The sequence below is a fragment of the Melopsittacus undulatus genome, chromosome 2 (assembly GCF_012275295.1).
Source record: "Melopsittacus undulatus isolate bMelUnd1 chromosome 2, bMelUnd1.mat.Z, whole genome shotgun sequence".
Taxonomy (NCBI): domain Eukaryota; kingdom Metazoa; phylum Chordata; class Aves; order Psittaciformes; family Psittaculidae; genus Melopsittacus; species Melopsittacus undulatus.
The window spans coordinates 1,001,229-1,027,573 of NC_047528.1; the positions used below are offsets into that span (position 1 = coordinate 1,001,229).

The 26,345-nt window shown below is 54.7% G+C and overlaps 1 protein-coding gene across 1 annotated transcript; it reads right to left on the minus strand.

Moving 5' to 3' along the window:
- Window positions 1–488: 488 nt before the first annotated feature.
- CHRDL2 (chordin like 2) lies at window positions 489–25,697 on the minus strand. Its single transcript, XM_034059934.1, has 11 exons — window positions 25,616–25,697; window positions 18,548–18,660; window positions 17,965–18,058; window positions 17,310–17,452; window positions 14,254–14,347; window positions 13,116–13,171; window positions 11,837–12,005; window positions 10,326–10,520; window positions 7,287–7,469; window positions 3,170–3,262; window positions 489–1,483 (listed from the first exon to the last, which is right to left on the minus strand). The coding sequence occupies exons 1-11, from the start codon at window positions 25,695–25,697 to the stop codon at window positions 1,404–1,406; spliced, it is 1,302 nt and encodes a 433-aa protein (XP_033915825.1). The 3' UTR covers window positions 489–1,403.
- Between the last annotated feature and the right edge of the window lie 648 nt (window positions 25,698–26,345).

The window sequence follows — 26,345 nt, forward strand, 5'->3', positions numbered from 1 at the left end:
TCATCCCTATGGCTCCCTATGGAGATGCCACCGCTGGAAGCCCATGTACACCCTGAATGGCCTCCCTGGGTCCCATGGTCTCTCCAGCAGCTGAATGGGACCTCCCAGTCCCAACTCACAGCCCCACAGTGTCTCCAATGACCACCCCACACCTACAGCTTCTGCAACACCCAGCTGGGAGCTGTGGTCTGACTGTTCCTGTCACCCAGACCCCAAACCACTGCTGCACAGAGGCTTGGAGCAACCTGCTCTATTGGGGGGGGGGATTGGAAGTGGAGGAGCTTTAAGGTCCCTTCCACCCAAACCACTCTGGGATCCTGTGATGAGCCCCTGATGATGAGCGGAGCATCCTCGGGATGCTCCCTGTGGGCTTCAATCCTGCATCCCAACCCTGAGTGAGTACAATGGGATCAGACCCCAGTGGGATGGGGATCTCACCCCTCTCGTGACACAGCCCCTATGGAGAAAGGAGAGGCAGCACAGGAGGCTGAATCAAGAAGACGCTTTAATCAGATTTATCAGCTCTGGATCTCCAAATAAATAGATTTATCAAAACGGAATAAAACCAGAAACCAGAGATAAATACATGTACCAAAACAACCTGAAACTCCCCCAAAGCTGGTTCCAGACAGGGGGAGGGCGATGCTGCTGCACCCCCTCCTCCCCACGCTGCAGAAATGGTCCTGTTCGCCCTTTGGGAGATGCCCCTCCTGTGAATACAGCCCAGTAGATATTAGGTAGGATATAGATAGATATATAGCACAATAACATGCTTGGTAGCGACCTTAGTGCAGCGCTCGGGGTCTCAGACCCTGTCAGCAGGTGGGTCCTCCCAAAAGCTCCATCTTCAAGTGACCTGCAAAGAAGGGAAAAGGAATCCTTCCGGCTGGAACAGAGGAGAGAAGACCCAAGGTTTTTACCCCCTTTGGGGGGGTATTTATCCAAGGAAACCCTTTCCAGGTCACAGGGGCTCCAAGGAAAAGGATAGGGATGGTTTGTCTTTCCTTGCAGGTCATCTTCATGTTGGTGGTTGGAAAGAAGCCCGGTCATGGTTGCTGCTCACTCCTGATGCTCTTCAGGATGCTGGGGTCAGGGATGTATCCCACCTCTTTATGTCTCACATCTCTATTGTCTCTTCCTCCTCTTCCCTCTGCACATCCAACCTCTGTCGCAGGAGGCAATAGCCAACCTCTAGTGCTCTCCCATTGGAGAGAGGCACCTCCATGGCTGTGGTTCCATGTGGTTCTGTTTGGTTCCATTGCTGGAGGTTCTGTAGTTTACACGAGTGCATCCTTTACTGCTGTGCCAGTCTATTGAGTAATGAGGCTTTGTAGTTCCTATATAGGTGTATGTGTGTATGGGGTGTGTACATAGATCAATAGCTAGGGTAGAGTTTGCTCTCATTACAAGTTCTTTGTGTCTTTCTCTGGGCTCTCTGTCATCCGCAGCTCTGACGTCTGGGCTCGGAAGATGTTCCAGTGACCTGGATGAATGGAGATGGACATGGATGAGCAGCAACCCTTGGAGCAGGCAAACACTATTCACCCCATGCACAACACATTCTGCAATGGATGACCTCCAAGAACCACACTGGGAGAGGTCTATCCACAATGGTGACCATGGCCAGAGCAACACATCAGTGCTCCTGTAAGCCTAGAAGTGCCATTGAAATGGTATTTGGGGTCAAAGAGGGGCTCTGTGTACCCCCTGAAATGCAGTTAACAGCACAATCACTGGCATTCCCAATGCTTTCATTGGAAGCCACTTGGCTCTTTGTGCAGGACTCTGCAAGCTCCTAAGGTAGGGCAAGATCATAGAATCATGGAATGGGTTGGGATGAAGGGATCTTAAAGCTCATCCAGCCCCAACCCCTTCCATGGGCAGGGACCCCTTCCCCTGGAGCAGCTGCTCCAAGCCCCTGTGTCCAACCTGGCCTTGAGCACTGCCAGGGATGGGGCAGCCACAGCTTCTCTGGGCACCCTGTGCCAGCGCCTCAGCACCCTCCCAGGGAACAGCTTCTGCCTTATCTCCAACCTGAACTTCCCCTGTTTAAGCAGAAGAAACCCCCTCAGGTCCCTCCACAGCCTCCCTGCTGTGCACTGCAAAGCAAATGCATTGGTGGGAGCTGGGAAACACCCCAAACCCAGCACAAAGCATCCCAACCCCTCTCCTTGCTCTCCCAGCATCCCTGTGTGCAGGAGGGAGCTGGAGATGTTTTCCCATCTCGTAATCCCAGCAAGGATTATGCAGCCCTGGTGTCGTCATTCCCAAGGGAGGGAATGTTTTCTGGCTGAATTAATCTCCTGTTGTGAGGAAATCTCTGGGCAATGCTTCCCTGGGATGTGTGGCAGGGATGGTTTCACAACAGGGCTATTGGTCAGGGGAAACTGAGGCAAGAAGAAGGATCCACATGGCAGAGATCCCATCGAGGGTCCAAAGCCTTCCCTGGAAGCAGGGACTTGAAAATCCCCCTTTGTTTGGCCAAGAGATGCTGCCTTGAATGGACTGGAGGTGAGAACAAACCTCCCTCCCTTGGGCACTGGGAGTGATGGAATGCACTGGGCAGCAGCACCATTCCCAGCCGACCCCATGACCTGTGGGTGCTGGACAAGATGGGAACGGCTCCGATCCCAACCTAACCCATTAGAGCTGATCCCAGCCCAGCAAAGAGGCAGCCAACAGGAAAGAACACGGCACTTTCTCCATGCACAGGCGCGCTCGGCATTCCTGCTCTCTGGAACATCTCCCCCATCCAAGAACATTAAGGATGAGTTCTCAAACTACCTCAAGGGTTTATTTCCCCCAAATCCCTTGCTTAATTCCTTCTTTTTTCCCCTCCTCCCGTGATGCCAGATGGATTAAATGGTATCAGATCCAACAGGTTTACATGCTTCGGAGGCACAAAGCCTTTGGATTTCACAAGCCTGCATCCACTTTTAGAAGGCTGGCTGCCCTTTCCAGCCCCATCAAGTGGAAATGTGACTGCTGACCAGGAGTGTTGCAGATGAAGGGCAGCTCCAGCCCAGCTATGTTTGGAAAGGTCTTTTCCCTATGGATCAGCTCCCTGCGCTGCATCACCGGGATACATGAAGCCTTTGTGGAATGGGTAGCAAAACATGGGGTTGTTTGGGGCTGGAAGAGGGAAGAGATGGGATTTTCCCCTCCCTACCTTCGTTCGTCCTGGTGATGAGTCTGAAGTTCTGTGCTTCCTGCTTGAATTCCTGTTTGCTGATCTTCTTGGTCTGGATCAGATGGAAGATTCCTGCAGAGGGAACCACATTAAGCCAGATTTAAGGCTCAGACAGGTTCAGGTGTCTGCTCCTCTGTCCCCTCCCGAGATGTCAAAGGGATGCTGCCTTCATCCTTTAGTGCAGGACCTGCTGCCACTGAGCCTGGCAGGGGTTTAGGAGTGAATCAAGGGCTGGCCAAAGACCAGGAGGGAGCTCATGACACCAGAACACACAGGGACAACACCATGGGCAGGTGTCAGCAGTAAGGCTTTGCTGCTGCAGAAAGCATCTCCCATTGGAGGAGGTTTCATCTGCCCCAAAGCCATAAGAGAAATAAGGACTAAACCAATGGGGTCCCTGTCCTCTCTGCTCACTCCATCCTCCCCCTCCATCCTGGGATGCTTTCCTTTCCTGGATGCTCACAGGGACCAGAGTGTTCCATCTCTCTGCCCCCAGCCCTGAAACTCCTCCAGGAGAGGAAAAACCCCATAAATGCCCTGTGCAGAGGTTGCTGTTGCTGCCTGTGCCAGCAGCATCCCATTAACGGAGGTGCCTGACTCACGTGTTTGACCCAAGAGAACCAGAACCTGTGTTGAGCAATGGAAGTGACCTTTCTGCAGGATTAGGGGTTGTGATGCTCACATTGGCCTGGGAAGTGTGACAAAGCAGGCAGGTATTCCTGGCACATCCTTCCCCACCTCTCACCCAGGCTCTGCTGCCCATGTGAGAGGCAACATCCCCATCCCCTCCCCTTATTTGGCTAAGAGGCTTTCCCTGATTCCCAGCAGGAATTACACAATAAAGAGTATGTAAGGAAAAGGAATGGGCAAACAATCCATATAAATGAGATGTTAAGGACTAGGGGGAATGAATACAGGAAGTCAAAGCCATAAGGAGGAATACATGGCTCTTTGGCCTGTGAATAAGCCCTTGGAGTGGGTCAGGAGGAGAAGGGCTCCCAGGAACAAAAGAAGATGCTGGTTGGAGATAATAAAAGTGTTGATGACGCAAAGAAGGCACAAGTGTTCAATAAATCCTCCTGGTCTATACTTAGCAAGGAGCAGAGGGGGTGCGTGTGGTCCCCATGGCTGGTGAGGCCCTTTCCAGGGCTTCAGTACACAAGAGGGTGTTTGAAACCAGAGCTCCAAGAGATGAACATCTTCTCATCACCCAACCTCAATAATGGGCACCCAAGAGCCCACTGAGAGCTGCTGGAGACCTTTGGTTGTCTCTGAGAGATGCCAGGAGCTGGGAGCAGTGGGGAATGCAGATGATGCTCAGCAAGCACCATAGAGGTGGTATGGGATGGAGATGGGAATGGGGGATGCCATTTCCCAGCAAATGGGTCCTGTCCAACAGGCAGGGTTGTTGTTTGTGAAGGTGAGGATGAACTGGAGGGAGGTGATGGGGATGTTGGGCACTTATCACCTTTTCTGGTGCTTATGAGAAAGGTGGGGACGGTTTTTGGTAGCCCCTGTAGTGACAGGACAAGGGTGGTGGTTTTAAACTGAAAAAGGGAAGGTTCAGACCAGGTACCAGAAAGAAATGGTTTCCAATGACAAAGTGATGTCCATGTGTGTGGAGTGAGCATGAGGGCAAGGAGATGGCCATGAGGCCAGAGGAGGCCATGGAGCTGCTGCGAGGGCTGGAAGGGGTCCCTGCCCGTGCCAGGGGTTGGGAATGAAGGAGCTTCAAGGTCCCTTCAACCTAAACCACTCTGGGATTTGATGATGTCTTTAAACATGGTATTTACTTAACTATGGGCTAGGGGATGAAGCAAGTCTAACCCAAGACACTGCTCTTAGGACTTGATAGATCATCTGCAAGATGAAGCCTTGATGGGTGCTGGAGAAAGGACCATGGATCCACATGGGTGTATGAGACTCATCTCAGCAGGACCCAGCCTTGGGCCAGAGCCCCATGTCCTGTTCTGAGCTCCACACTTTAAGACAGACACAGAGAGAGTCCAGAGCAGAGCTTTAGGAAGGAGCAAAGGACCCGAAATTTCTGACATCAAGGGATGGGAATAAACCCAGCTTAAACTGAGTTTAAACCATGTAAACTTCAATCTTAAACCGAGTGAAAGAGGACAGAGGTGGGAGCTGATGGCATCCACAGAGGAAAGGAGCCTACTCTGCACACCCACAATGGTGAGGATGAGAAGGCAGGAGCTCGAGCTGGAGGAAGGCTGAACATTGTGACATGTCTCCCATTAGTAAAGGGTTTGTGGCTCTGGAAGGTGTCGGATGGGCTGTAGAGTCTTCATGGCAGGAGATGGTCAACACCAGAGACTCCAAACCATGCTGCTCCCTCTCTGATCCTCCTTGCTCCTTTGTTGCCTTCTCTCCCCATGACAATCCCTGCTCTAAACCAGAAAGGCTCTTTCCAAAGTCACTGAGGTGTCCAGACCCCTCAAACCATGGGGAACCCCCATTGCAGCTCATCGGGGCTGGTCATGCCCCATTACCAAACTGGGTATGGTTTCAGCCTGGTGCTGGCGCTGGTTCCTCCTCTCAACTCCAGCCCCAAAGAGGAAACACAGGAATAGAAGAGGCCACGTAGGTACCATAAGCCCATACAAAGGCAGATGGACGGGCTCCAGCCCTGACTTGCCGGCTCCTTCCTCCACACACGCTGCTCTGTTGGTAGAGTGATGGACCATGGCGAGTGGAATCCATATGTGCCTGAGCTCTTTCCCAATAGTAACACTTTGCTCTGCCAAGCAAAAGAGCTGTGTTGGCCTCGGGGACAAGGGCCTCCCCTGTCCCTGCCTGGCAGGGCTCAGGAGCTCCGTGCAGACATGAAGCTCTTGGCCTCAGAAGGTGCCCAGAAGGGTTTGGGTGGCAACTGGTGCCAAGGAGCGAGGAGAGGAAGCAGTGGGGCCCAGACAGTGCAGGCTCTGAGTGTCCTCAGCCACAAGGTGCCATTGTGTGGGGTAAGGGGGAGGATGGGGAAGGGGCACTGGGGGTGGCAGGGGGAGAGTGGAGATGTGGTGGCAGCCGGGGCTCCATCTCTGACTCTTATCCATGTGTTCTCCCCATTGGCAGCTTGAAGAGGCAGCCACAGGAGGTCTCCTAAGGGAGTGATGGACACAAGGCAGGAACACGGACACAAGGCAGGAACACGGACACAAGACAGGAACATGGACACAAGGCAGGAACACGGACACAAGGCAGGAACACGGACACAAGACAGGAACATGGACACAAGGCAGGAACATGGATACAGGAACATGGACACAAGACAGGAATACAGACACAAGGCAGGAACATGCCCAAAAGACCACTCTTTGCCTACACTCATCCAGAAGACATGGATCAAGATTCACTGTGTCCATAAGTAGGGTCTGACCAACCTCAAGTGCTCAAGGCACAGCTTTTTGCAGTGGGTAGAGTATGTCCAATGGAGACATGGGCTTGGGGCGCTGCAATGCATTCCTGTGCCCAACAGAAACACATCACAGGTACCTACCAAGTGTCCCTATCAGAGATAGGCTCCTCTGCTCCGTAACAGTGTTGTAAAGCTAAAGGTGCGAGGACAGAGCAAGAGATTGGTGTCACTGACAGTGCATTTGCTGTCTGGAGGACACCCCAACAGGAGCATCCAAATCCATCCATCCAAAGTGATCTGGGGCCGGTTCAGCCCCTTTGTGTGCAGCTCTGCAGCATCTCTATGAGCTTTGCTCCAGCAATGAACAAGAAAACAGTGACCAGAACATCCTTTTGTTTTACTTTCCATGTGCATTTGGCATGGAAGCCAGGGCAGGTTTGGAGGAGAACCCATGGCCCTTGTTTGCCCATGTGCTGTACCTCTGGATGCTGTTACAGCTCATGATGGCACACACTGGGGCCAGGAGTGGTTTCCAGCCCCTGATCTCCATGTAACCGACACCAAATAGTGCAGAAGGATGGAGCTGGAGGAGCCAACCTGCTGTCAGCAGCTTTGCACTCACCCCATGAGGTCTGGAGCACCATTAGGAACGCCTGAGAACACGAACAAAGCTTGGAAAGCAGCACGTTTCCACACACCTCCATTGCTGGCTGGGACATCACCCACCTTTAACCAGCTTCCAGTTGTAGATCTCCACCTCTTCTGCAGGCTCCTTCTCCACTGCCATCGTCCTGAGGATCTCCTTGGAGGACCCGGAGCTCGGTGGCACAAACATGTACACCAGGACGCGGTTGGGGCTCTTGCCACAGTGTGTGGTGGCTGCTCCATCAGTGGGTTTGACCTTGGTTTCTGGGCAAGAACAAGGACAGAGCTCATTACATGGGGCAGGAAGGAGCTTGGAGGAGCCAGCTCAGCACCCAGGGCAAGGCAAAGGCATCTCGATGGGTTTGATGCTGAATGGGCCTTGGCTCCCAGGGTCTGATTCCCAGCACCGTGATCTGCAGCAAAGGGAGATGTTGATAATGGGTCTGTGATCTGCTTTGCCCCATGTTTTCCATTCCCTTTGATTTTGGCTTCCTCTTTGCCAGCAGGGGTGGAGAAGGGGGATGTTCTCCACCTGGATGCCCCATACCCGCTGCAGGGACCTTGGTGCCATCACCATTACAAAGCCCATGTATCTCATTGTTGGCATCAAGAGAAAGGCATCTCACTGGGTTTGATGCCACGTGGAACAGCCACAGCTCTGAATGGACCTTGGCTCCCAGGGTCCGATCCCCAGCACCACGATCTGCAGCAAAGGGAGATGTTGATAAAGGATCTCTGGATCTGCTCATCCCCATTCCCCATGATTTTGGTTTCCTTTGTGCCAGCAGGGATGGGGAAGGGGGATTTTCCCCACTTGCATCCCCCATACCCACTGCAAGGACCTTGGTGCATCCCCATCACCACCGCAAAGCCCAGCCTGAATTCCCTGCTTCTCATCTCACTCCTGTTGCCATCCCAGAGGATCGATGCCAGCAACACACAGGGATGAGCCCACAACACAGGAGCCAGCACCGTGCCTGGGCATCGCGCCCGGCTCAGCCCCACAGCCCAAACCATCACCCCACATGGGGTACAACAGTGGGGAGACCCTCAGCAGGGGCATCAGCAGGACCCTACGTGACTCTCAGCATCCTTGCTAGAGCAGAGCTGCTGATTGTTTCATGCTTTTAATGGATCTGGAGTAATTAAGAATCCCCCGTGGGTTTGGAAGGAGATTTATTGCCTTTGGTTGTGGTCTTTGGAACGCAGAGGAGCTCAGCTCTGCTGAATTTAGCCTTGTTCTCCCCGTCCTTTTGGATGCTGGAGCTGTTTTACACTACTCGAAAGTTTGGCTATGAATAGATGCCTGGGGGTTATTTTAGTAGGACAGTCATTCTAGGCCTCATTCGGAGCTTGCTGGCGTGGTCCTGAGCTCCTCTGCTCAGAGAGAGGGTGGAAAACCCCCTTTAAAGGGATGGAAAGCAGGGCTTTGTCAATGGGAGGACAAGCGTTCAGCTCTGCAGGCTCAGTGTGATGTGATAGGGGCCAACCACAACCCACCACCCTCATCCCTGCCACCATGGGGTCCGGATGCAGGAAAACCTCCATCCCGGTCCATCAAACTCCATTCACTCCATGGCTGCTCTTTGCATCCATGGAGGAATCCCCACCTTTACTATAGGGAAGGAACTCCACATCCTTGCAGGTACAACAGGTATTTAACAGCATTGGAGCTTCACTCCTGATGGCCAACAGTGCTGGGACACGGGTCCCAGCCACTACCCCTGCTCCCAGTAACCACAGTGGTCTCCCCATCCAACCAATGCATCACAGCACTGGGCTCCCCTTCAATCAGGACCCTTTTATTGACAGAAATCACTCAGTTTGTCCCCAAGCTGATGGGAAGAGAAGAGGAAGAGGAGCAAAGTCGCCTGGAAGAGGAAGATGGGTGAAGCCTGTATACAGCAAAGCAATGGACGAGCCTGAGACTTGGCTGAGCCCCATGTGTGTGTGTGAGACTGCAGTCTGGAGTACTGGAAAGCAAGGAGAAGCCGTTTTGGCTGGGTCAGGGTGTTTAACTGGAACTAAATGAAGGCTGAGCAGACGAGAGATCCCAGCAGAGAAAGTTGTAGACTTGAAAGCAGAAAGAGCCACTATAATGGGAATGTGAGACTGGAAGGGCTGTGCTCAGTCATCACATCCCGTTCCCACCAGGCACCACGTCATAAATCCTGCTCATAAACACATCAGGAACCTTATTAAAACAAGCTGAGCTTCTGCCCTCCGCTTGCTCAGAGCATCCCTGCTCCGAGGCTGGAAAATCCCACTTCTCAGCCCCCATTCTGAAGCGTGGCCATGTCCTTTGCTGGGTCTATCCAGGGAAACACCTTGAAGATGCACATCAGAGATGAGCCAGGATGTGCTGCATCTGCAGGGATGCTCAGTGATGCTCAGGTACCTTCAGTGTCTCCAGGGTGGTCCCTGAGCTAAACATCTACTGCTGAACCCCAGGGATGCTCTGCAGTGGGAGCAGATCTGCTCTCCCCATCTTGGCCAGGTGTGTGTCCAAGGGAAACACCTTTCCAAAGACCAAGGAGCAGCCAAGAGACCCAAACCCCATTGAATATGAGAAATAAAGAGGTCCTGTCCACCATGTCCCAGCCCCAGCATCAGCCCAGTTCTACCTGGAGCACTCCAATGGTGTTTGTGCCAAACCTTCCCCTTCCAGGACTGGGGAATTCAACACCAGTTCCATCAAGCCACAAGTGCCACAGGTAACACCACAGTTGGGAAGTGTCCTCCTAACTTCAAACCTACATTTCAGCTGCCACCATTTAACCCTATGGCTTCTTGTCCCAGCTGAAGCTCTGGAGAACAGACCTTCCCCCCAGAAAGCATCTTCTATGTATCTGAAGGCTCTTATCACATCCCTCCTTGAGCATCTCTCTCCAGGCTACAGCCACCCAACAGATACAACCTTCTGGGATCAATGCATCTTCCTCACCCTGGGTCAGTCCCATTGCCCTTCAACACAGACCAACCCTTACACTGGTGCTTGCCCTGCTGAGCTGGTGTCAATTCAAGTGACCAGTGATGTGAACACATCTGCCTGGGGCTTCAAACCAAGGCTAAAGGAAGGACCTGGAAGGTACCTGCAGGACAAGGTGGGATCTCACCTACCTGGACATATCTTACAGCACTTCCCATCTACTTTCTCCGGATGGTCACACGGATACTCCTTGGGACAGGAGATCTTCTGGCAGTCCTGGACACCATCCCTGCAAGTGCAAAGGATGCAGGGCAGGAGGCCGTAGAGCCGGAAGACGGGATGCCACACTTCCCCATGGGAATAGGTCTTCCCGTTGTACACACAGGCTGGAGGAGAGAAAACAGAGTGGGAATAAACCCTCCTCCTCTTTGCAAACCCAATGCTTGGTGGAGCCCAATGCATTTCACACCTCCGAAACGGGTGGCTCTGCTCCCTTGAGGAGCATGGTCCTCCCACAGCACATCCAGCAGCAGACAAGGGGATGCTGCAGCCACCCCATTTAGGAGGTGCCATGGAACATGGAGACGAGGCCTCAGTGGTGGCCTTGGCAGTGCTGGGAACGGTTGGACTGGATGAGCTTAAAGGGCTTTTCCAACCCAATGGACTCTATGGGGCAGGGACCAAGCTGTGGGAGATGGGACAACCTCCCCATGGGGTGAGTGTGGGCAGGACCTCATTGTCCTCCAAGGCTCTGCAGCCCAGGGTCCCTCGGAGGCTGCTCCAGGCATGAAGCACAGTGAAGAGTGCCACCTGCTGACTCCTCCATGAACACGTTTGGAGGTCCCACAGCTTCCTCAGGGCTTCATCTCCAAGGGCTGGGAAGAGCCCTTTGGAGACATGGGGCTGGGAGAGCCCCAGCAGGAGGAGTGAGCTGTCCTCTCCCCTCTGCATCCATGGGGTTACCTCCTCATCACCTTTATCTCCATGGGGTTACCTCCTCATCACCTTTATCTCCATGGGGTTACCTCCTCATCACCTTTATCTCCATGGGGTTACCTTCTCATCACCTTTATCTCCATGGGGTTACGTCCTCATCACCTTTATCTCCATGGGGTTACGTCCTCATCACCTTTATCTCCATGGGGTTACCTCCTCATCACCTTTATCTCCATCAGGGTTACCTCCTCATCTCTCTTTCCCTCCTCCAGGAGGAAGACCACAGCACTGGGATATACCCATCACGTGGTAGGTGCAAGGAGCATCATCCTATCCCTCTGTGGCACTGTCCTGGAAGGACCATGTGGAATCTTCCAGCTGAGCATCTCCCTTCCCAGGTCCCAGATCTCCAAAACACCCCAAGGACCAACCTTCTCCCAACCCCTTTTGGAGAGCAGTAGATTAGTATCATAGACCCATGGAATGGTTTGGGTTGGAAAGGACCTTAAGGTCACCCAATTCCAACCCCTGCCATGGGCAGGGACACCTCACACTAAACCATGGCACCCAAGGCTCTGTCCAACCTGTCCCTGGACGTGCCATCAAGTCTGTATGGACCACCAGTGCTGAGGTAGCCGGGTGAGGATGGCTGTGGAGGAACAGGGAGGAGGACTTGATGATGGAAACCTGCTCCCGAAACAGATTCAATGCCCTGGAGCAGCCCCATTGCCCCCCATGCACAGGGCCCATCCCCTCCATCCCTCACCTTTCTTGTGCTTCTCTTTCAGGACGATCTTCACGGTGGTGCCACCTCCTCCCTTGGGTTTGAAGCTCCTGGGCACGAACTCCAGGGAGGAGCTGAGGGCAGTGGCCACAGTGGCTCCGGGAGGCTTCCTGCCCATGGGCTCCCCCAGGCACTGGTCCTGAGAGTGCCTCTGTGGACAGAGAGAGGGGCTCAGCCCCAGGCAGCTGCATTGTTCTCACCCCAAAGCCATGCAGGGTCCTACACACATTCATTGGGAGAGGAGGGTCCAGGGACAGGGATGGACAATGACCCAGGTTGCTGTAACCACTTAAGCAGTGTCAGTGCCCAACATTGGTGTCCTCTCTCTGTTGCATGTGGGTCAACCTCATTGGGGCAGCAACCTCAGAGAAGCAAGTGAGGTCCCACATCACCAGCATAGGCTAGGTCTTTCCTAGATGCCTGCTGGGAAACTGAAGACCGGGATCCATGCTATCCAAACAGGATCAGAGAGGTAAGGATGGGCCGTATCCTGCCCTCCCACCTGGCAGCACCAGGAGGGCTGGTGTGGAGCCAGCAGGGCTGGAATCCCAAGGAGCATCCCAGGCTTCCAAGAGCAAACTGCTGGGACAAGACATGCAGCACAAAGGGTTCCCTTGTGTGTGGTTTGGAGGTGCTGGAGGTGTGATGCTGGCATTGCATCCAGCAGCATGGAAAAGGGCAGGGTCAGGAACTGGGACTTAATCCCACAGGACTGCTATGGGCTGCCCAGCTCTGAAAGGACACCAGGAACCAGCCCTTGGAGCCAGGAGTCACTTCTGGAGCTGCTGATACAGACAGGCACTGGTTGCTCTATGACTGGAGACCCTTGGGTCCAGAGGAGACACCATTCCTGATGCAAAAGCACCCAAAGAGAGCTTTGGGCCACCTGACTATGGGTAAGGATCACACCCAGCTCCTGGTTACCTCTGGGGCTGCTCTGCCCATGCTCCTCAGCTGCTTTAACCTCAACTGCCCAACAAGAGGAAGTGCCCAAGGTTTCCAGGTCCAAGTCTTTTGCTCTTCCGAAGACATCAGAGAGGAAGAGGAAGAGGACAAGAGCCTTTCCTTGGTGCTCTGAGGTCTCAGCCTATGCTGGGATTCTACCTAGAGCCCCTTGTAAACCAAGGGCCAGTGATTCTACCTAGAGCTGCTCATTCCTCTGTAGAAGACCAGGGCTGAGGGCAAGCGTCTGTCTTTGAGCTGTGCAATGGGGCTATGCTGAGAGCAAGAACCTGAGCTTTAACACTCAAACGTCACGTACAACACCTCTGTTTAACTGCGGGGGCTCCTCTTCCATGGACCTCTCCTGTGAGCCATCTGCAAGGGAAACATCATCCTGTGAAACACTGTGGGGTCAGGGCAGGATCTGCTCTCATTGACCACAAGCAGCTCTCTTCGTGGTGCTGGGAGTGCAGAGGGGCTTTGAATTCCCATCACCCCAAGCAAATGGGAACCATACCCCAAAAACTCTTTTATCCCCACTGTTAACAACAGTTTAGCTCCAAGGATGTGGCCTTGTGGCTTCTGAAGGGAGGTGGTGTGAAAACACCCAGAGTTAAAGTGTGAGGTGATGGAGGTGGAATCATGGAATCCCAGACTGGTTTGGGATGAAGGGACCTTAAAGCTCCTCCATTCCCAACCCCTGCCAGGGCAGGGACCCCTTCCACTGGAGCAGCTGCTCCAAGCCCCTGTGTCCAACCTGGCCTTGAGCACTGCCAGGGATGGGGCAGCCACAGCTTCTCTGGGCACCCTGTGCCAGCGCCTCAGCACCCTCCCAGGGAACAGCTTCTGCCTTATCTCCAACCTGAACTTCCCCTGTTTCAGTCTGAACCCATCACCCCTTGTCCTATCACTGCAGTCCCTGATGAAGAGCCCCTCTCCAGCATCCTTGGAGCCCCCTTCACACACTGGAAGCTGCTCTGAGGTCTCTGATTAAGAAGAACAATCCAAAGACATTTCCCAAGGACATGTCCCACCTGCACCAAAGAAAACTGAGAGGGAGGAGCACAAACTGCACCAGAGGAGAGCTTGGAAGGAGCTCATTTATGTCCATGGCCAGGAGAGCACCTCAGCCTTCCAGCTTCGTAGTAAAGAGTCCTTTTGTGCTGTGAGCTCATTGCCAGCAAGGGGTGAACCTGCTCCTTCACTCCTGAGTCTGTCTCCTCTGGAGACATAGAGCTTGATGCTCCTCTCCTCATCCAGAGTATGGGCTGCAGGAGGCAGGGCACAAGTAGATGGGGAAGGGAAACCTTCATCTTTAGTTTCATGGTGGAACTGCTCTGATTTACAGCACAGGCTTCCCAAATCCTGCCAAAGTGGCTTCAAATGGCTCCATCCTGATGGCAACCGCCTGGGGCCTCCCAACCCTCCCATAGGAGCAGCTTTAGGGTTAGGGTTACCTTTGCAGACCTGGCAGCAGGAATCCGGCACGGTGAGGGGAGAGGAGCACAGGAGCTCTGGGCAGGTCACCAAGCCACAGTAGATCTGACCTTCCTAGGAGAGCAGGAGGAACAAAAGCATCATCAGCATCATGAAGAGATGGACAGGGCTGTATGTCCCATGTGGTCGGATGGATCCTAAATCAAAAGCCACCCAGTAATCCATCCTCAACTACCATCACTCATCCATCAGGTGATGAATGATGAAGATCTATCCCTGCAAGCTCCATTATGGAGCATGGTCTGTGGTGTCCTGTCCTGGATGCTCATGGCCAAGATCAAGAATGGGGTGGTGTTCCCTGAGGAGGAGGAGGCAGTGCCTTCCTCTCCAGCATCATCAGTGTTGCCACATTGGAATGGCCTCCACACACTTGTTATTCAACAGCACCAGAGCCATGCACACAAAGACATTGACCAAGAGCTATGGATGGAGGTGCAATGTAGACCTGCCATTGGCTTGCTGGTTAGCTCAGGAAACATCATTCCTGTAGTGATTCAAGCTGAAAACCACAGTACAAGGCCAATCTTGACCTTGGTGCATCCCAATCCCACCTCAGTCAGTGGATTTGCACTTGTTTGCTACAGGGACAAGGTTCTGCTGCTTTGCAGGAGGGTAAAAAGATGCTCAGCAGCACAGCAGCAACCAGACCTCAACAGCAAGGTCCTCTTCTCCATGAACCAGGTATCAGTCAACCAAAGCCAAGAGGTTAACCAATGATATCCATAGAAAACCAAGCCACAGTAGCTGCTTCTCTCCCCAGGAAGCCAAACTGCTGTGAAAGGGATGTGAAGAGGAGGAAGGTTTGGTCAACGAGAGGATATGGTGCAACCCAACCCATGCTTCTGCTTCAGGGTCCTCCATGGGATCCAGACCTGCAGGGAGCAGGGTTTGGCCATGCAGCCTCTTCCTTCCTTCTCCTCCTGAGCAGCAGCTCATGGCAAAGACCTGCTCCAGGCCGGGACAGACCAAGTGTGATAAAAGCAGGATTTATCCCAGCGGATCTGGTCTCTGGGAGGTCTGGACCAGCTGTCCCTGCAGCTGTTCCAGCAGCTGAGCGCATCCGACACAGCCTCTGCAACACTGCATCCCTCTATTTTCCTCTTCGTATCCAAGGCATTATCCTGCTGGATAAACAGAGCCGGAGGGAGGGCCAGTGCCTCTGATAAGGACACGGAGCTCCTGGGGACAGTGGTGGATGGGATGGGATGGGATTGGGTGGGATGGGAAAGCAGGGCCAGGCCTGCATGTAGAGTTGGATTCAAGGGCTCCCTCCCCGTGTTCATCCCTAGGTGATGGGCTGGCATCCAGCTGGGGTCCATATGAGCAGATGCAGCCTCAGAAGCTCTATGATTCCCACACCTAAGCCATTCCTTTCACCACCTCACTCCAAGGTGTGCACAAGCACCAAGGGCTCGGACCAGCTTTACTCATACTTTGCTATCAAGCTGATGGCAACCACAGAGTGCATGCTCTTGGCATGAGACAAGGAAGTGATTTGGGCTTTCTCACTCTTCTCTCTTTCCTGGCCAAGCTTGGGCCAATTACTTGCTGGAAGCAAAGCGCAGACCCATGGAGCCTGGTCCCATGCAAAGGCTCTGTCTGATGGGTGCTGAAAGCCACGTCTGCAGCCCTCTGTTATGGCAGAGGCTTGCAGCCAGCAGGAGCAGCTCCTCCCAGCATCCAAGCCCAGCATCGGCACCTCCAATCCCCCTTCCTTGCTCCGTCTCCATTCATCTGCTGACACTCAGCTCCTGGCAGCAGGGCTCCATGCTCCACACAGACACATGCTCCCAAGGCAGCCCTGTCAGGACTTGGTTTTGATGGGGTTCCACAGGATCCCAGCCTCTGGAATTGCTCTGGGCACAGCGCAGCCAGGTCTGGTCTCATGGTGTTACTGGATGCTCATGGAGAAGGAGCATCCCTCCAGTGCTGGCAATGGGCATTCCATGTGTGCTGAGGAGCACTCAGCATCCTGGTCACTGCCGCAGCTCTCAGGCAGGGCAAGCAAGACCATCAAGGACATGCAAAGTCATCACAATTAGATGTAAAAGGCAGATGCTTCCTGTAGATGCGTTGCCTGGGAAGCACACTCATGGCCCCTCTCCAGGGCATGGCTCTGCACACAGTGGTCCAGAGGCTAAGGATGAAGATGCTGCAGGGGTTTCCAGGGCAGACCAGCTCCTGGTGCTCAAGCTCATCTCAGCCTTGGGTTCAGCTTCCACTCAAATCCAAGCAAACAGGATGATGATCAATGGATGTTGAGCTCCATCCATGCAGGGCAGGAGCTGGATGCTGGTGCCACAGTGAGATCCAGGCACCCAGCAGTGGTCTGGAGCCACCAAATCCCTTCTGGAGCTCATTCAATCTCAACCAGCTCCACATCCCAGGAACTTCCGAAGCCCAAGAGCTGGTTCCTCCTGTTGCTGCTGCGTTCCAAGCGTTCTGAGCTCTTCCAGCTACAAACTCCATCTGTTCTGCAGCTGGAACACGTGGAAAGGCTCCCGGTTGTCCTCTCTGTTGTCCATGTGCCATAGGATGCCTCTGTGGGGCAGGTGGGACAGCTGGATGCTGCATGGAGAGCCCCAAAGCCCTGGTCCTCACAGCAGGCAAAGAACCCCATTGTGCTCAGTGGGGACAGGGCTGTCCCCTGCCCACCCCAAGGACCCCCAGAACTGGCCTGTGGGATCTCCAGTGACTAACCCACTGTCGGAGCAGCGTGTTCATGCTGTTCCCATTGGGAAGGAGATGCAGGAGGCTGCTTTGTGCTCCAACCTCAAGGCCCAGTGGCCCCTGCTTGGGAACCAAGAGAGGGAAGCACCCATCTCTGTAGTGGTCCTTAGTCACCAGGCAGGGAGAACCCAGCACCATGAAGCTCAACCTCCTGCACTGATAACCCCATCCTGCTGACAAACCATCCCACCATGGATGCACCCAATGGTCCTCAATGAGGTTTGTGCCCTGTTGGGGTGCAGGAGCAGACCCCAAGCCCCCCCCAATGCCTCCCATGGTTGCTTACGGAGCAGCTGCACTGCACACACTGGTTCTGCTGGCGGCTGGGGAACAGCTCACTGGTGGTGAACATCTCCCCTTGCTGGTAGCTTGTCCCGTTGTACTGGCAGGACTTGAGGGGTGCCCGCAGGCCAGATGGGGAATGTGGCTCTGGAAAAGATGGGGAAGCAACGGGATGAGAGCCAGGCCCTGGTGTCGCATGGATGCTCAGCAGCTTCCCCACCAACCCAAGCCAAGAGGATGAGGAGCTGGTGACACCCCATGAGGAAGAGGCCAGGGCATCGCATGGTCATGAAGCTTTGGGAGCATGGGGCTGCCCTGAGCCTGCTGAGCTCAGCACAGAGGTGAAACCTGGAAGGTTATGACAGGCTGAGAACATTGGGGCTGTTGGGGCTGGAGAACAGAACAGAAGCTGTGTGGAGACCTCAGAGCAGCTTCCAGTGTCTGAAGGGGGCTCCAAGGATGCTGGAGAGGGGCTCTTCATCAGGGACTGCAGTGATAGGACAAGGGGTGATGGGTTCAGACTGAAACAGGGGAAGTTCAGGTTGGATACAAGGCAGAAGCTGTTCCCTGGGAGGGTGCTGAGGTGCTGGCACAGGGTGCCCAGTGACTGCAGGACCACGGCCACCTTGTCACCCTCTCCCCATGGGATGTCCACCTACCAAGGCACCGTGGGCAGCACTGCTGGGGGTCTGTGACTGAGCTGGCACATTGCAGAGCTGGGCACTGGATCCGGTAGCACCTGGTGTTGGCATTCTGGGGAGAGACAGAGAAGGTTCATTGAGCTCCATGTTCACCCCTGCAAGAGGAGGGAGATGTCGGATGATGGCCACATTATCACAACAGATGATGCTGGTGCAGCTCATCCAGCCATGGGGGTCTCCATCCCCAGGTCAACCCAGCCATGGAGGTCTCCATCCTCATGTCAACCCAGCCATGGAGGTCTCCATCCCCAGATCAAACCCAATCAGCTCATGGTCTCATCATCAAACACCACCCATGGTCCCACCACAGCCCTGAGCCTACAGCCCACCAACACTACTGAGATAGCTCCCTGGTAAGGTGACCCCACCACCCTATGGCGACAGGGGGGATTTGCAAAAGGCAAGAGATGAATCCAATGTCCATATGGGACTGGAAAGGGCTTTTCTTGGTCAAATTAAACCTGCTTTAAACCTGATCTGCCTTAAGGTCAATGCCCATTGCAGCAGCATCCCCACCACCATCCCCCTCAGCGGGACCTGCCTCGGAGCAGCTGCAGCGGATGCAGTACATCAGCCCCTGCGGCTCCAGGTAGGGGTGCCAGCTCTCACCCGGGCTGTACTTCTTGCCATTGAAGTCACAGAACACATCCGGCCCTGAAAGACAACCAGAAGCTATGTAAGAGAATGGGGTGGTCCTTGTGGGAGCTCTCCTATGGGGTGGTCCTTGTGGGAGCTCTCCTATGGGATGAGAAGAGCTGGGACAGGGCCTGAAAGGGGCTATGAGGATGCTGAGGGTGACTCTTCATCAGGGACCGGAGTGATGATCCCTTACAATGAGGGTGGTAAAACACTGGCACAGGCTGCCCAGAGAGGTGTGGATGCCTCATCCCTGGAGATACATGAGACCAGGCTGGATGTGGTTCTGGGCAACCTGGTCTAGATGAAGATGTCCCTGCTCATTGCAGGGGCTTGGACTGGATGAGCTTTGGGGTCACTTCCAACCCAAATTGTTCTGATTCTATAACTCTTTGGCAGGATGAGGCCAACCCACAGCAGGACCTGGGGGGGAAAACTATGCCCAAATCCTGCCCATACTCCCCCCAGGAAGCCCAACTCAGCCATCCCTAATGCTCACATCAAAAAGCATCACTGGTCCTGCAGGACCAGGCTCTGACCCCAGCTGACCGGGCAGGAACCCAGACCCCATAACTCCCACCACAGCCCAGCTCCTGCTCTCTTGTGATGTGTCCCCAAGCCCCAAGCAGCCAGGGGGGATATTCCAGGGCTCAGGCTCTTCCATGAATGTGTGTGTTATTGGTGCTTCCCGTGCTCAAAGCACCACTGAAAGCTGGAGGTGATGTAAGGGTTATGTCATAGGGGGATTGGAGGTATTTGGGCAATGACGTTGCTCAAGGTAGTGGAGATATTTACGCTCCCTGAAGCATTTATGGATCTTTTAAAACCTTGTGGTGCCCTGGGGATGTGGGGAGAGGGGAAAGGGCTGGTTCTGAAGGGATGGGGCCAACTCCTGCTGCCCATCGTGTGAATACAAGCACGCTGGTGGGTGCTGAGACTGCTGCTGCTGGAAGGACTCCTAAAGGTGCCCAAAACGAGCTCAGTGGCATTCACCACCCCAATGATGCTGAAACCATCACAGAACCATTGGGGCTGGAAGGGACCTCTGGAGATCAACCCCCTGCCAAGGCAGGGCCACCCAGAGCAGGTGACACAGGGACGTGTCCATGGTGGGGTTTGAGTGCCTCCAGGGATGGAGACCCCCTGTGTTTTGGTTTATGGCCATCCCATGCTCTGCTCTGGCATCAGGGCAAAGCAGGGATTTAGGGAGCCTGGCCAGGGCTGTCCTACCATGCCAAAGCTGGAGGTGCCACCTGCTTAAAGCATTCCTCCTACCATCAAAGCAAAACCCATAGCAAAACACTGCAGAGGGCAGACATCCCTCCCTCAGCTCCTGACCATAGGATCCCAAACTGGTTTGGGATGAAGGGAGCTTAAAGCCCATCCAGCTCCAACCCCTGCCAGGGCAGGGACCCCTTCCACTGGAGCAGCTGCTCCAAGCCCCTGTGTCCAACCTGGCCTTGAGCACTGCCAGGGATGGGGCAATGCTCTACCATGCCCAGACCCTGTGACCATCAGGAAGAGCAGCCTTATGGGTGTATGATGCTCTTTATGGGTCCCTTCCAACTCAATCCCTATGAGTCTGCCAGCAGCCCTGAGCTCCTCATTGAGCTGATGGCTTCAAGCACTTGATTCTCCTTCAGAGGAGGTGGCTACCAGCTGCCCACACCAGCTAGCCCAAGCACAGCACGATGGGGCCACGTTGCATCTGCAGAGGTGGAGATCTGAGTTAGTTTGGGGGTGGATGCCACCAGAGGCACAGCAGAAGCATTTTCCTTCCTTTTGCCTCCATAGAAACACAGAATCATGAGGGTTGGAAGTGAGCTCTGGATATCGCCTAGTCCATCCCCTCTGCCAAGGCAGGGCCTTTACATTGTCCCCATAGCTTGCTCCAAGCCTCTTCACAACTCAGCAAACCCATATTTCCAGCCACACAGGACATGTTCTTACAGCAAACCACACAAGAACGGGCACAATGTGGTTGGAAACTGCAGAAACACAGATGGAAAAGAACTAAAACTCCACAAAATTCAAAACAAGAAGAAGAAACCCTCATTTCTCATAGCCAAAGGGTGATAAATGACTTCATTCCCCCCTGCTTGCAGCATCCTCATGAGTTACACTGCGGGTGAAGGGATGCAGTTGCCTCCATGCACTGCAGCCCTGCTCAGCTCGCAGGCTCCCATGCCAGTTGGCTGCTTCCTCCAAGCATTTAATCACAAGTGGAGCCCTGGTTTGGGTCCAGGCCTCAAAAGCAGCTCGATTCATGTCTGCAGGGGGTGATGCTCACATGAAAGCTGCCTGGCAACCACGGGCAGCAGCAGACACTTGTCTGTGTCTCAGTAGTGTGATGCCAGGGCTTGGGGATGAGGCAGCAGCGTGTTTGGGGATGGAGGGATGGAGGGAGGGAGGGAGGGATGGATGGATGGATGGATGGGGGGGCAGGGAGGGATGGAGGGAGGGAGGGATGGGCGCATGATGGATGGATGGATGGAGGAATGAATGGAGGGTGGAATGAATGGATGAGTGGAGGGAGGGAGAAGGGGGGGGAGAAATGGGGGGAGGGAGGGATGGAGGGAGAGAGGGAGGAATGGATGCATGGATGGATGCAAGCATGCATGATGGATGATGGATGGATGGATGGATGGATAGATGATGGATGATGGATGGATGGATGGATGGATGGATAGATGGGTGCATGATGGATGATGGATGGATGGATAGATGGGTGCATGATGGATGATGGATGGATGGATGGATGGATGAATGAATAAATGAATGGAGGGATGGATGGATGGATGCAAGCATGCATGATGGATGATGGATGGATGGATAGATGATGGATGATGGATGGATGGATGGATGGATAGATGGGTGCATGATGGATGGATGGATGAATGAATGGAGGGAGGGATGAATGGATGGATGAGGTTTAAAAGCTCTGGATCATTTTTTCCCATGCCAGGTTTAATGATTTCATTCTCCAAGGTCAAACTTTGGAGCTCTTCCCCCTCACTCAGACTCAAAAGCTATCTGGGGCAGTCAATTGCTCCCATGCCGCTCGGTCACCTCATTTATTGCATCTTCAGTAGCCACAGGCTCACAAAGGTCACCTTGCTTCACTTCTGCTCTGCAGAGAGGGCTCCTGAGCTGCCGCAGGTTTGCAAAGCTGCAGGACCACATGAGCCAGGTGAAGCCATCCCCTTGGTTTCCTTCCCTAGCTAAGGAGATGACAATGGGTCAGCCTGGTCCATGCCACCAGAGACACAGCCTGAGCTTACTGATGGCTCCATGCTTGGAGGTGGCCCTAAGGGACCCAGAAGCAGGAGTAGAGGTGGAAAGGGGAGCGTTTCCCACTGTAAATGCCTCCAAGAACAGGCCCCATCTTCTCAAATACAAGAATCATGGGGTCATAGAACCATAGAAGCACAGGATGCCTTGGGTTGAAGGGACCTTAAAGCTCCTCCAGTTCCAACCCCTGCCACAGGGAGGGACCCCTTCCACTGGAGCAGCTGCTCCAAGCCCCCAGGCCATGCTACAGGACACACAAGAGTCCACAGAAGTGAGTCCCTCCTGCAGGTAAAGCCTTGACCTGCATCTAGAGAGGAACTAATGCACCTGCAAGACCCCAAAGCACAGAACATGCAGGCACAAACCTCTCCCAGTTTGCTCACCTGCAGCAGCAAGCCCCCATCAGCCCCATGCCTCAGTTTCCCTGGCAGGGACTTGCCTCCAGCAAGGATGGTACCACAGTGCCCCACAAGTGTCACCCTTTTTCACCCCTGTTTCATGCCTGGTGCAGAGGATCTCTGAAGGAGGTGATCCTGCCCCTCTGCTCTGCTCTGCTGAGCCCCCACTTGCAGCACTGGGGGCAGTTCTGGGGTCCCCAACATAATAAAGGAGATGGAGCTGTTGGAGCAAGTCCAGAGGAGGCCACAAGGATGCTCAGGGGCTGGAGCAGCTCCTGTATGGAGCCAGGCTGAGAACATTGGGGCTGTTGAGCCTGGAGAAGAGAAGCTGCATGGAGACCTCAGAGCAGCTTCCAGTGTCTGAAGGGGGCTCCAAGGATGCTGGAGAGGGGCTCTTCATCAGGGACTGCAGTGATAGGACAAGGGGTGATGGGTTCAGACTGAAACAGGGGAAGTTCAGGTTGGAGATAAGGCAGAAGCTGTTCCCTGGGAGGGTGCTGAGGCGCTGGCACAGGGTGCCCAGAGAAGCTGTGGCTGCCCCATCCCTGGCAGTGCTCAAGGCCAGGTTGGACACAGGGGCTTGGAGCAGCTGCTCCAGTGGAAGGGGTCCCTGCCCATGGCAGGGGTTGGAGCTGGAGGAGCTTTAAGCTCCCTTCAACCCAACCCATTCCATGTCTCTGCATCCCAGGCAGTCCCCTGCAGCTCTCCATGGAGCTGGACACTGTTGGAGCTGTGCTCCAGGCCCCAGGACCTTTGTGGAGGTCCCACACCTGCCTGGCAGCCCCACACCAGGCACAGGGGCTGTGTTTATAGAATCATGGAATGGTTATGGTTGGAAAGGACCTTAAGATCATCCAGTTCCAACCCCTGCCATGGGCAGGGACACCTCACACTGAACCAGGGCACCCAAACATCTCATTCTTTATCATTATAAATATAATAAATGCAAATAAATATACATAAATAAAGCATAAATATTTTATGCAACACAGTTTGTAGGTTTTAAAAGCAGCCATAAATAAGGTGCAAGAAGCAGCATCTGGAACAGAAAGTCCAGGCACTCCCATGACATCCCTGTGTTTATGGATGGCTTTAAGCACCCTCAGCTCAGAGGGGACTGCTTAAAACGCACCCAGCCCTTGGCATGTGCATCCCAATGGCTCTGCTCACACCCAGATCACCTCCCACATCCTCACCTCACCCAGTCCTGGGCTGGGAATTCCTTCTTGGCACTGTGGAGCCTGGAAAACTGCATCTGAGCCTCATGAAGCATCCCTGAGCTCAGCAGAGTGGAGGAACCAAGTCCTGCATCCAGAGCATCCTCATGTCTGTGAGCAGCAGACAGGGTTCTGTTCCCCCTGCTCCTTCCCAAGGGGATCCTTGGGTGTCTATAGTGGGATGTGCAGGGGTCACCTCCCCCTTACCCTGTCCACAGGTAGGGTTTGCTTTTCATCCCACTCCTTCCCCTCTTGGACCATCCTCACCCCATCACACCAGATCCAAACCCATAGAACAGACCCCATGCAACCCTCTTCTCCAGGAGCCACATTAGACATTAAATGAAGCAGTAACCCCCAGCTCCTGTAGAACACCCCTATCCATGCTCTCCAGAGCTGCTGGCTTTAAATACCCCCATCCAAACCATCACTGCCCTCAGCTGTGGCTGCTGAGTTACTCACCCACAGCACATCCAGCCCAGTAACCTGTGCCCCTGACAGCCTCAGCCCAGGGTGTAAATCCCCTAAAATAGCCTGTTTCTGTGGGCAGATTCCTCCTTTCTGACTTGCCCAAGTGCTTCTGCTCCTCACCTATTTTTAGCCACGACACTGGAGGTCTCTTGGCTGATGAGGCTGCTCGGAGCTAATTTGTCCTTGTCTTCATCCTCCCTGAGTGCTCAGCGCAGAGATAAATGTGGGGCAATGAGTGGTGGAGGTGGAGGGAGGAGGATGAGGGTCTCACCACCAAGACCCATTTACCTCCAGTCATGGGGCTCCTGGAGCGCCCAGCACCATGGGATGGACCCTCAACATGGCCAAAGTGATGCAGAGAGGTGATCCCGGACTTCCCTGCCCCTGTCCCGCAGTCTCCAGCCCTTTATTACCACCATAAGTGATGCAAAAGGACCCCAACACTTCCTCCCGAAGCAGACCACCCCCCACTGCCCCCCTTCATCACGGTTTATGTAGGGGCTCTCCTTCCATCAGCAAAGACCTCACCTAGCACCTACTTCAACCACCTGTGATGTCTCCATCCTCCTCCTAGCCTGGGTACCACGGATAACACAGCAGAGGCACAGGGTCAACCCAAAATCCCTTGTGCAAGGAGCGATGCTTTGGGCTGAGCCCAGGGAAGGGGAATTAACCAAACTCACCCTGATTTTGCTCTCCAGGGCTCTGCAAAGCCCCATCCATCCTCCTGCCTTCCCCCCTGGACACTCCACTGCTGGGACAAGCAAATCCAGCGCTCACAGTTTGGGTCAGCGCTCCAGGATGGGTATTTGCCCAGTGCCTAATGCACTGCTGGCAACGGGCAGGGCATCAATCATCTTAATGCAGCCACCGACAGGCTCCGCTGGGATTAGAGAGGAGAACGCACGGAGGGACCCAGCGGGTGCTGCTTTGGTTTGCTCAGGTGGCTTTGTGATGTTGTAGGGGTGCCCAGTAGGTCCCAGTGCCTTACCCAGGTCAAACCCAGCTCCTGGCCCCAGTTAACACCTCCAGCATCCTCCAAGCTGCTGAACAGCCCTGGCCAAGCGCTCCAAGGCTTTCTGAACAAGGAAGCGCTGCACAAACCCCTTTCCCATCCCAAATCCTACCTGTCCCAGTTGCCTGCTGGGAGCAGAAGCAGGTGAGAACAAGGGATGGGCGACAGATGGACATGGAGATGGACAAGGGATGGACACGAAGAAAAGCCCCCAGCTCTGCTTTGGGGTTATCCTTTCCCCAAATTGCCCATGTCCCTGTCCACCCTCAGTGGGGAGGTGTGCTGAGTGGGAGCTGTGCAGGGGAAGATCTGCACCTTAGCTCCCTGCCCTGCACCATTTCTAGCCCATGGGAAGGTCCCGGACCTTCAGCACATCCCTGCCAGCCCCTCCTGCCCCCTCACCAGCACCCAGCAATGTGCTCAGGTAGTGGAGGACACCACTGTGTCCCCAACACTGCAGGATGGGGACCTGGCTTGCTGGGACATCCTGGCCATGGAGGACCAGCATCTGCACCCCCGTATCCCGGGGACCCCTGCGATGGGGAAACTGAGGCACGGAGGGACCCGTGGAGGGGACTTACGAGCCCGGGCGCGGCTCTCGGAGCCGAGGAGGAGCAGCAGGCACCGGAGGAGGAAGGCGAGGGGTCCTGCCCCGGGGAGCATCGCGGCGATCGGCGGCTTCTCCCCTGTGCCTTCGGTCCCGGTGCCTCGGGTGCCGCTGCCCGGTGCCCGGTGCCTTCGGTCCCGGTGCCGCGGGGGCCGCTGCCCGGTGCCCCGGTGCCGGTGCGGTGCTCGTTGATGGCTCGGTCTCGGTGCCGGGAGGCTCCGCTGCCGGTGCCCGGTGGTGCCGGGTCGGGCTCCGGTGCCTGGTGCCGGTGGTGCCGGTGGTGCCGGTGCCGGGGGTGCAGAGATGCCGGTTCCCAGGGGTGCCGGTTCCCGAGGATACAGAGATGCCGGTGCCGGGTCCCGGGGGTGCCGATGCCGGTGCCGGTGCCCGACGGCTCTCGTCTCGCTCCGATCAAAGGCGCCTCCTTTAGGGAGAGCCGAGGAGTTTGTTTGTTGGTATTAAAGGCGGAGATGGGGGATGGGGGTTGGGGGGGGGGGTGTTGGATTTGGGTTTTTTTTTATTATTATTATTATTTTCTCACTTTTTTGGGTGTTTTAGGAAATTCCTCCCCTCTGGGGGGCGGGGGAAGGGCGGGCGCGGAGCCGGTGCGGGAGCCGCAGCTTTAACCCCGTCCTCCCTGTGGCCCGGACGGGGAGGGCGGACCTGCGGTGCTGGAGCCGTCCTAGGGGGCTGCGAGCCGAGAG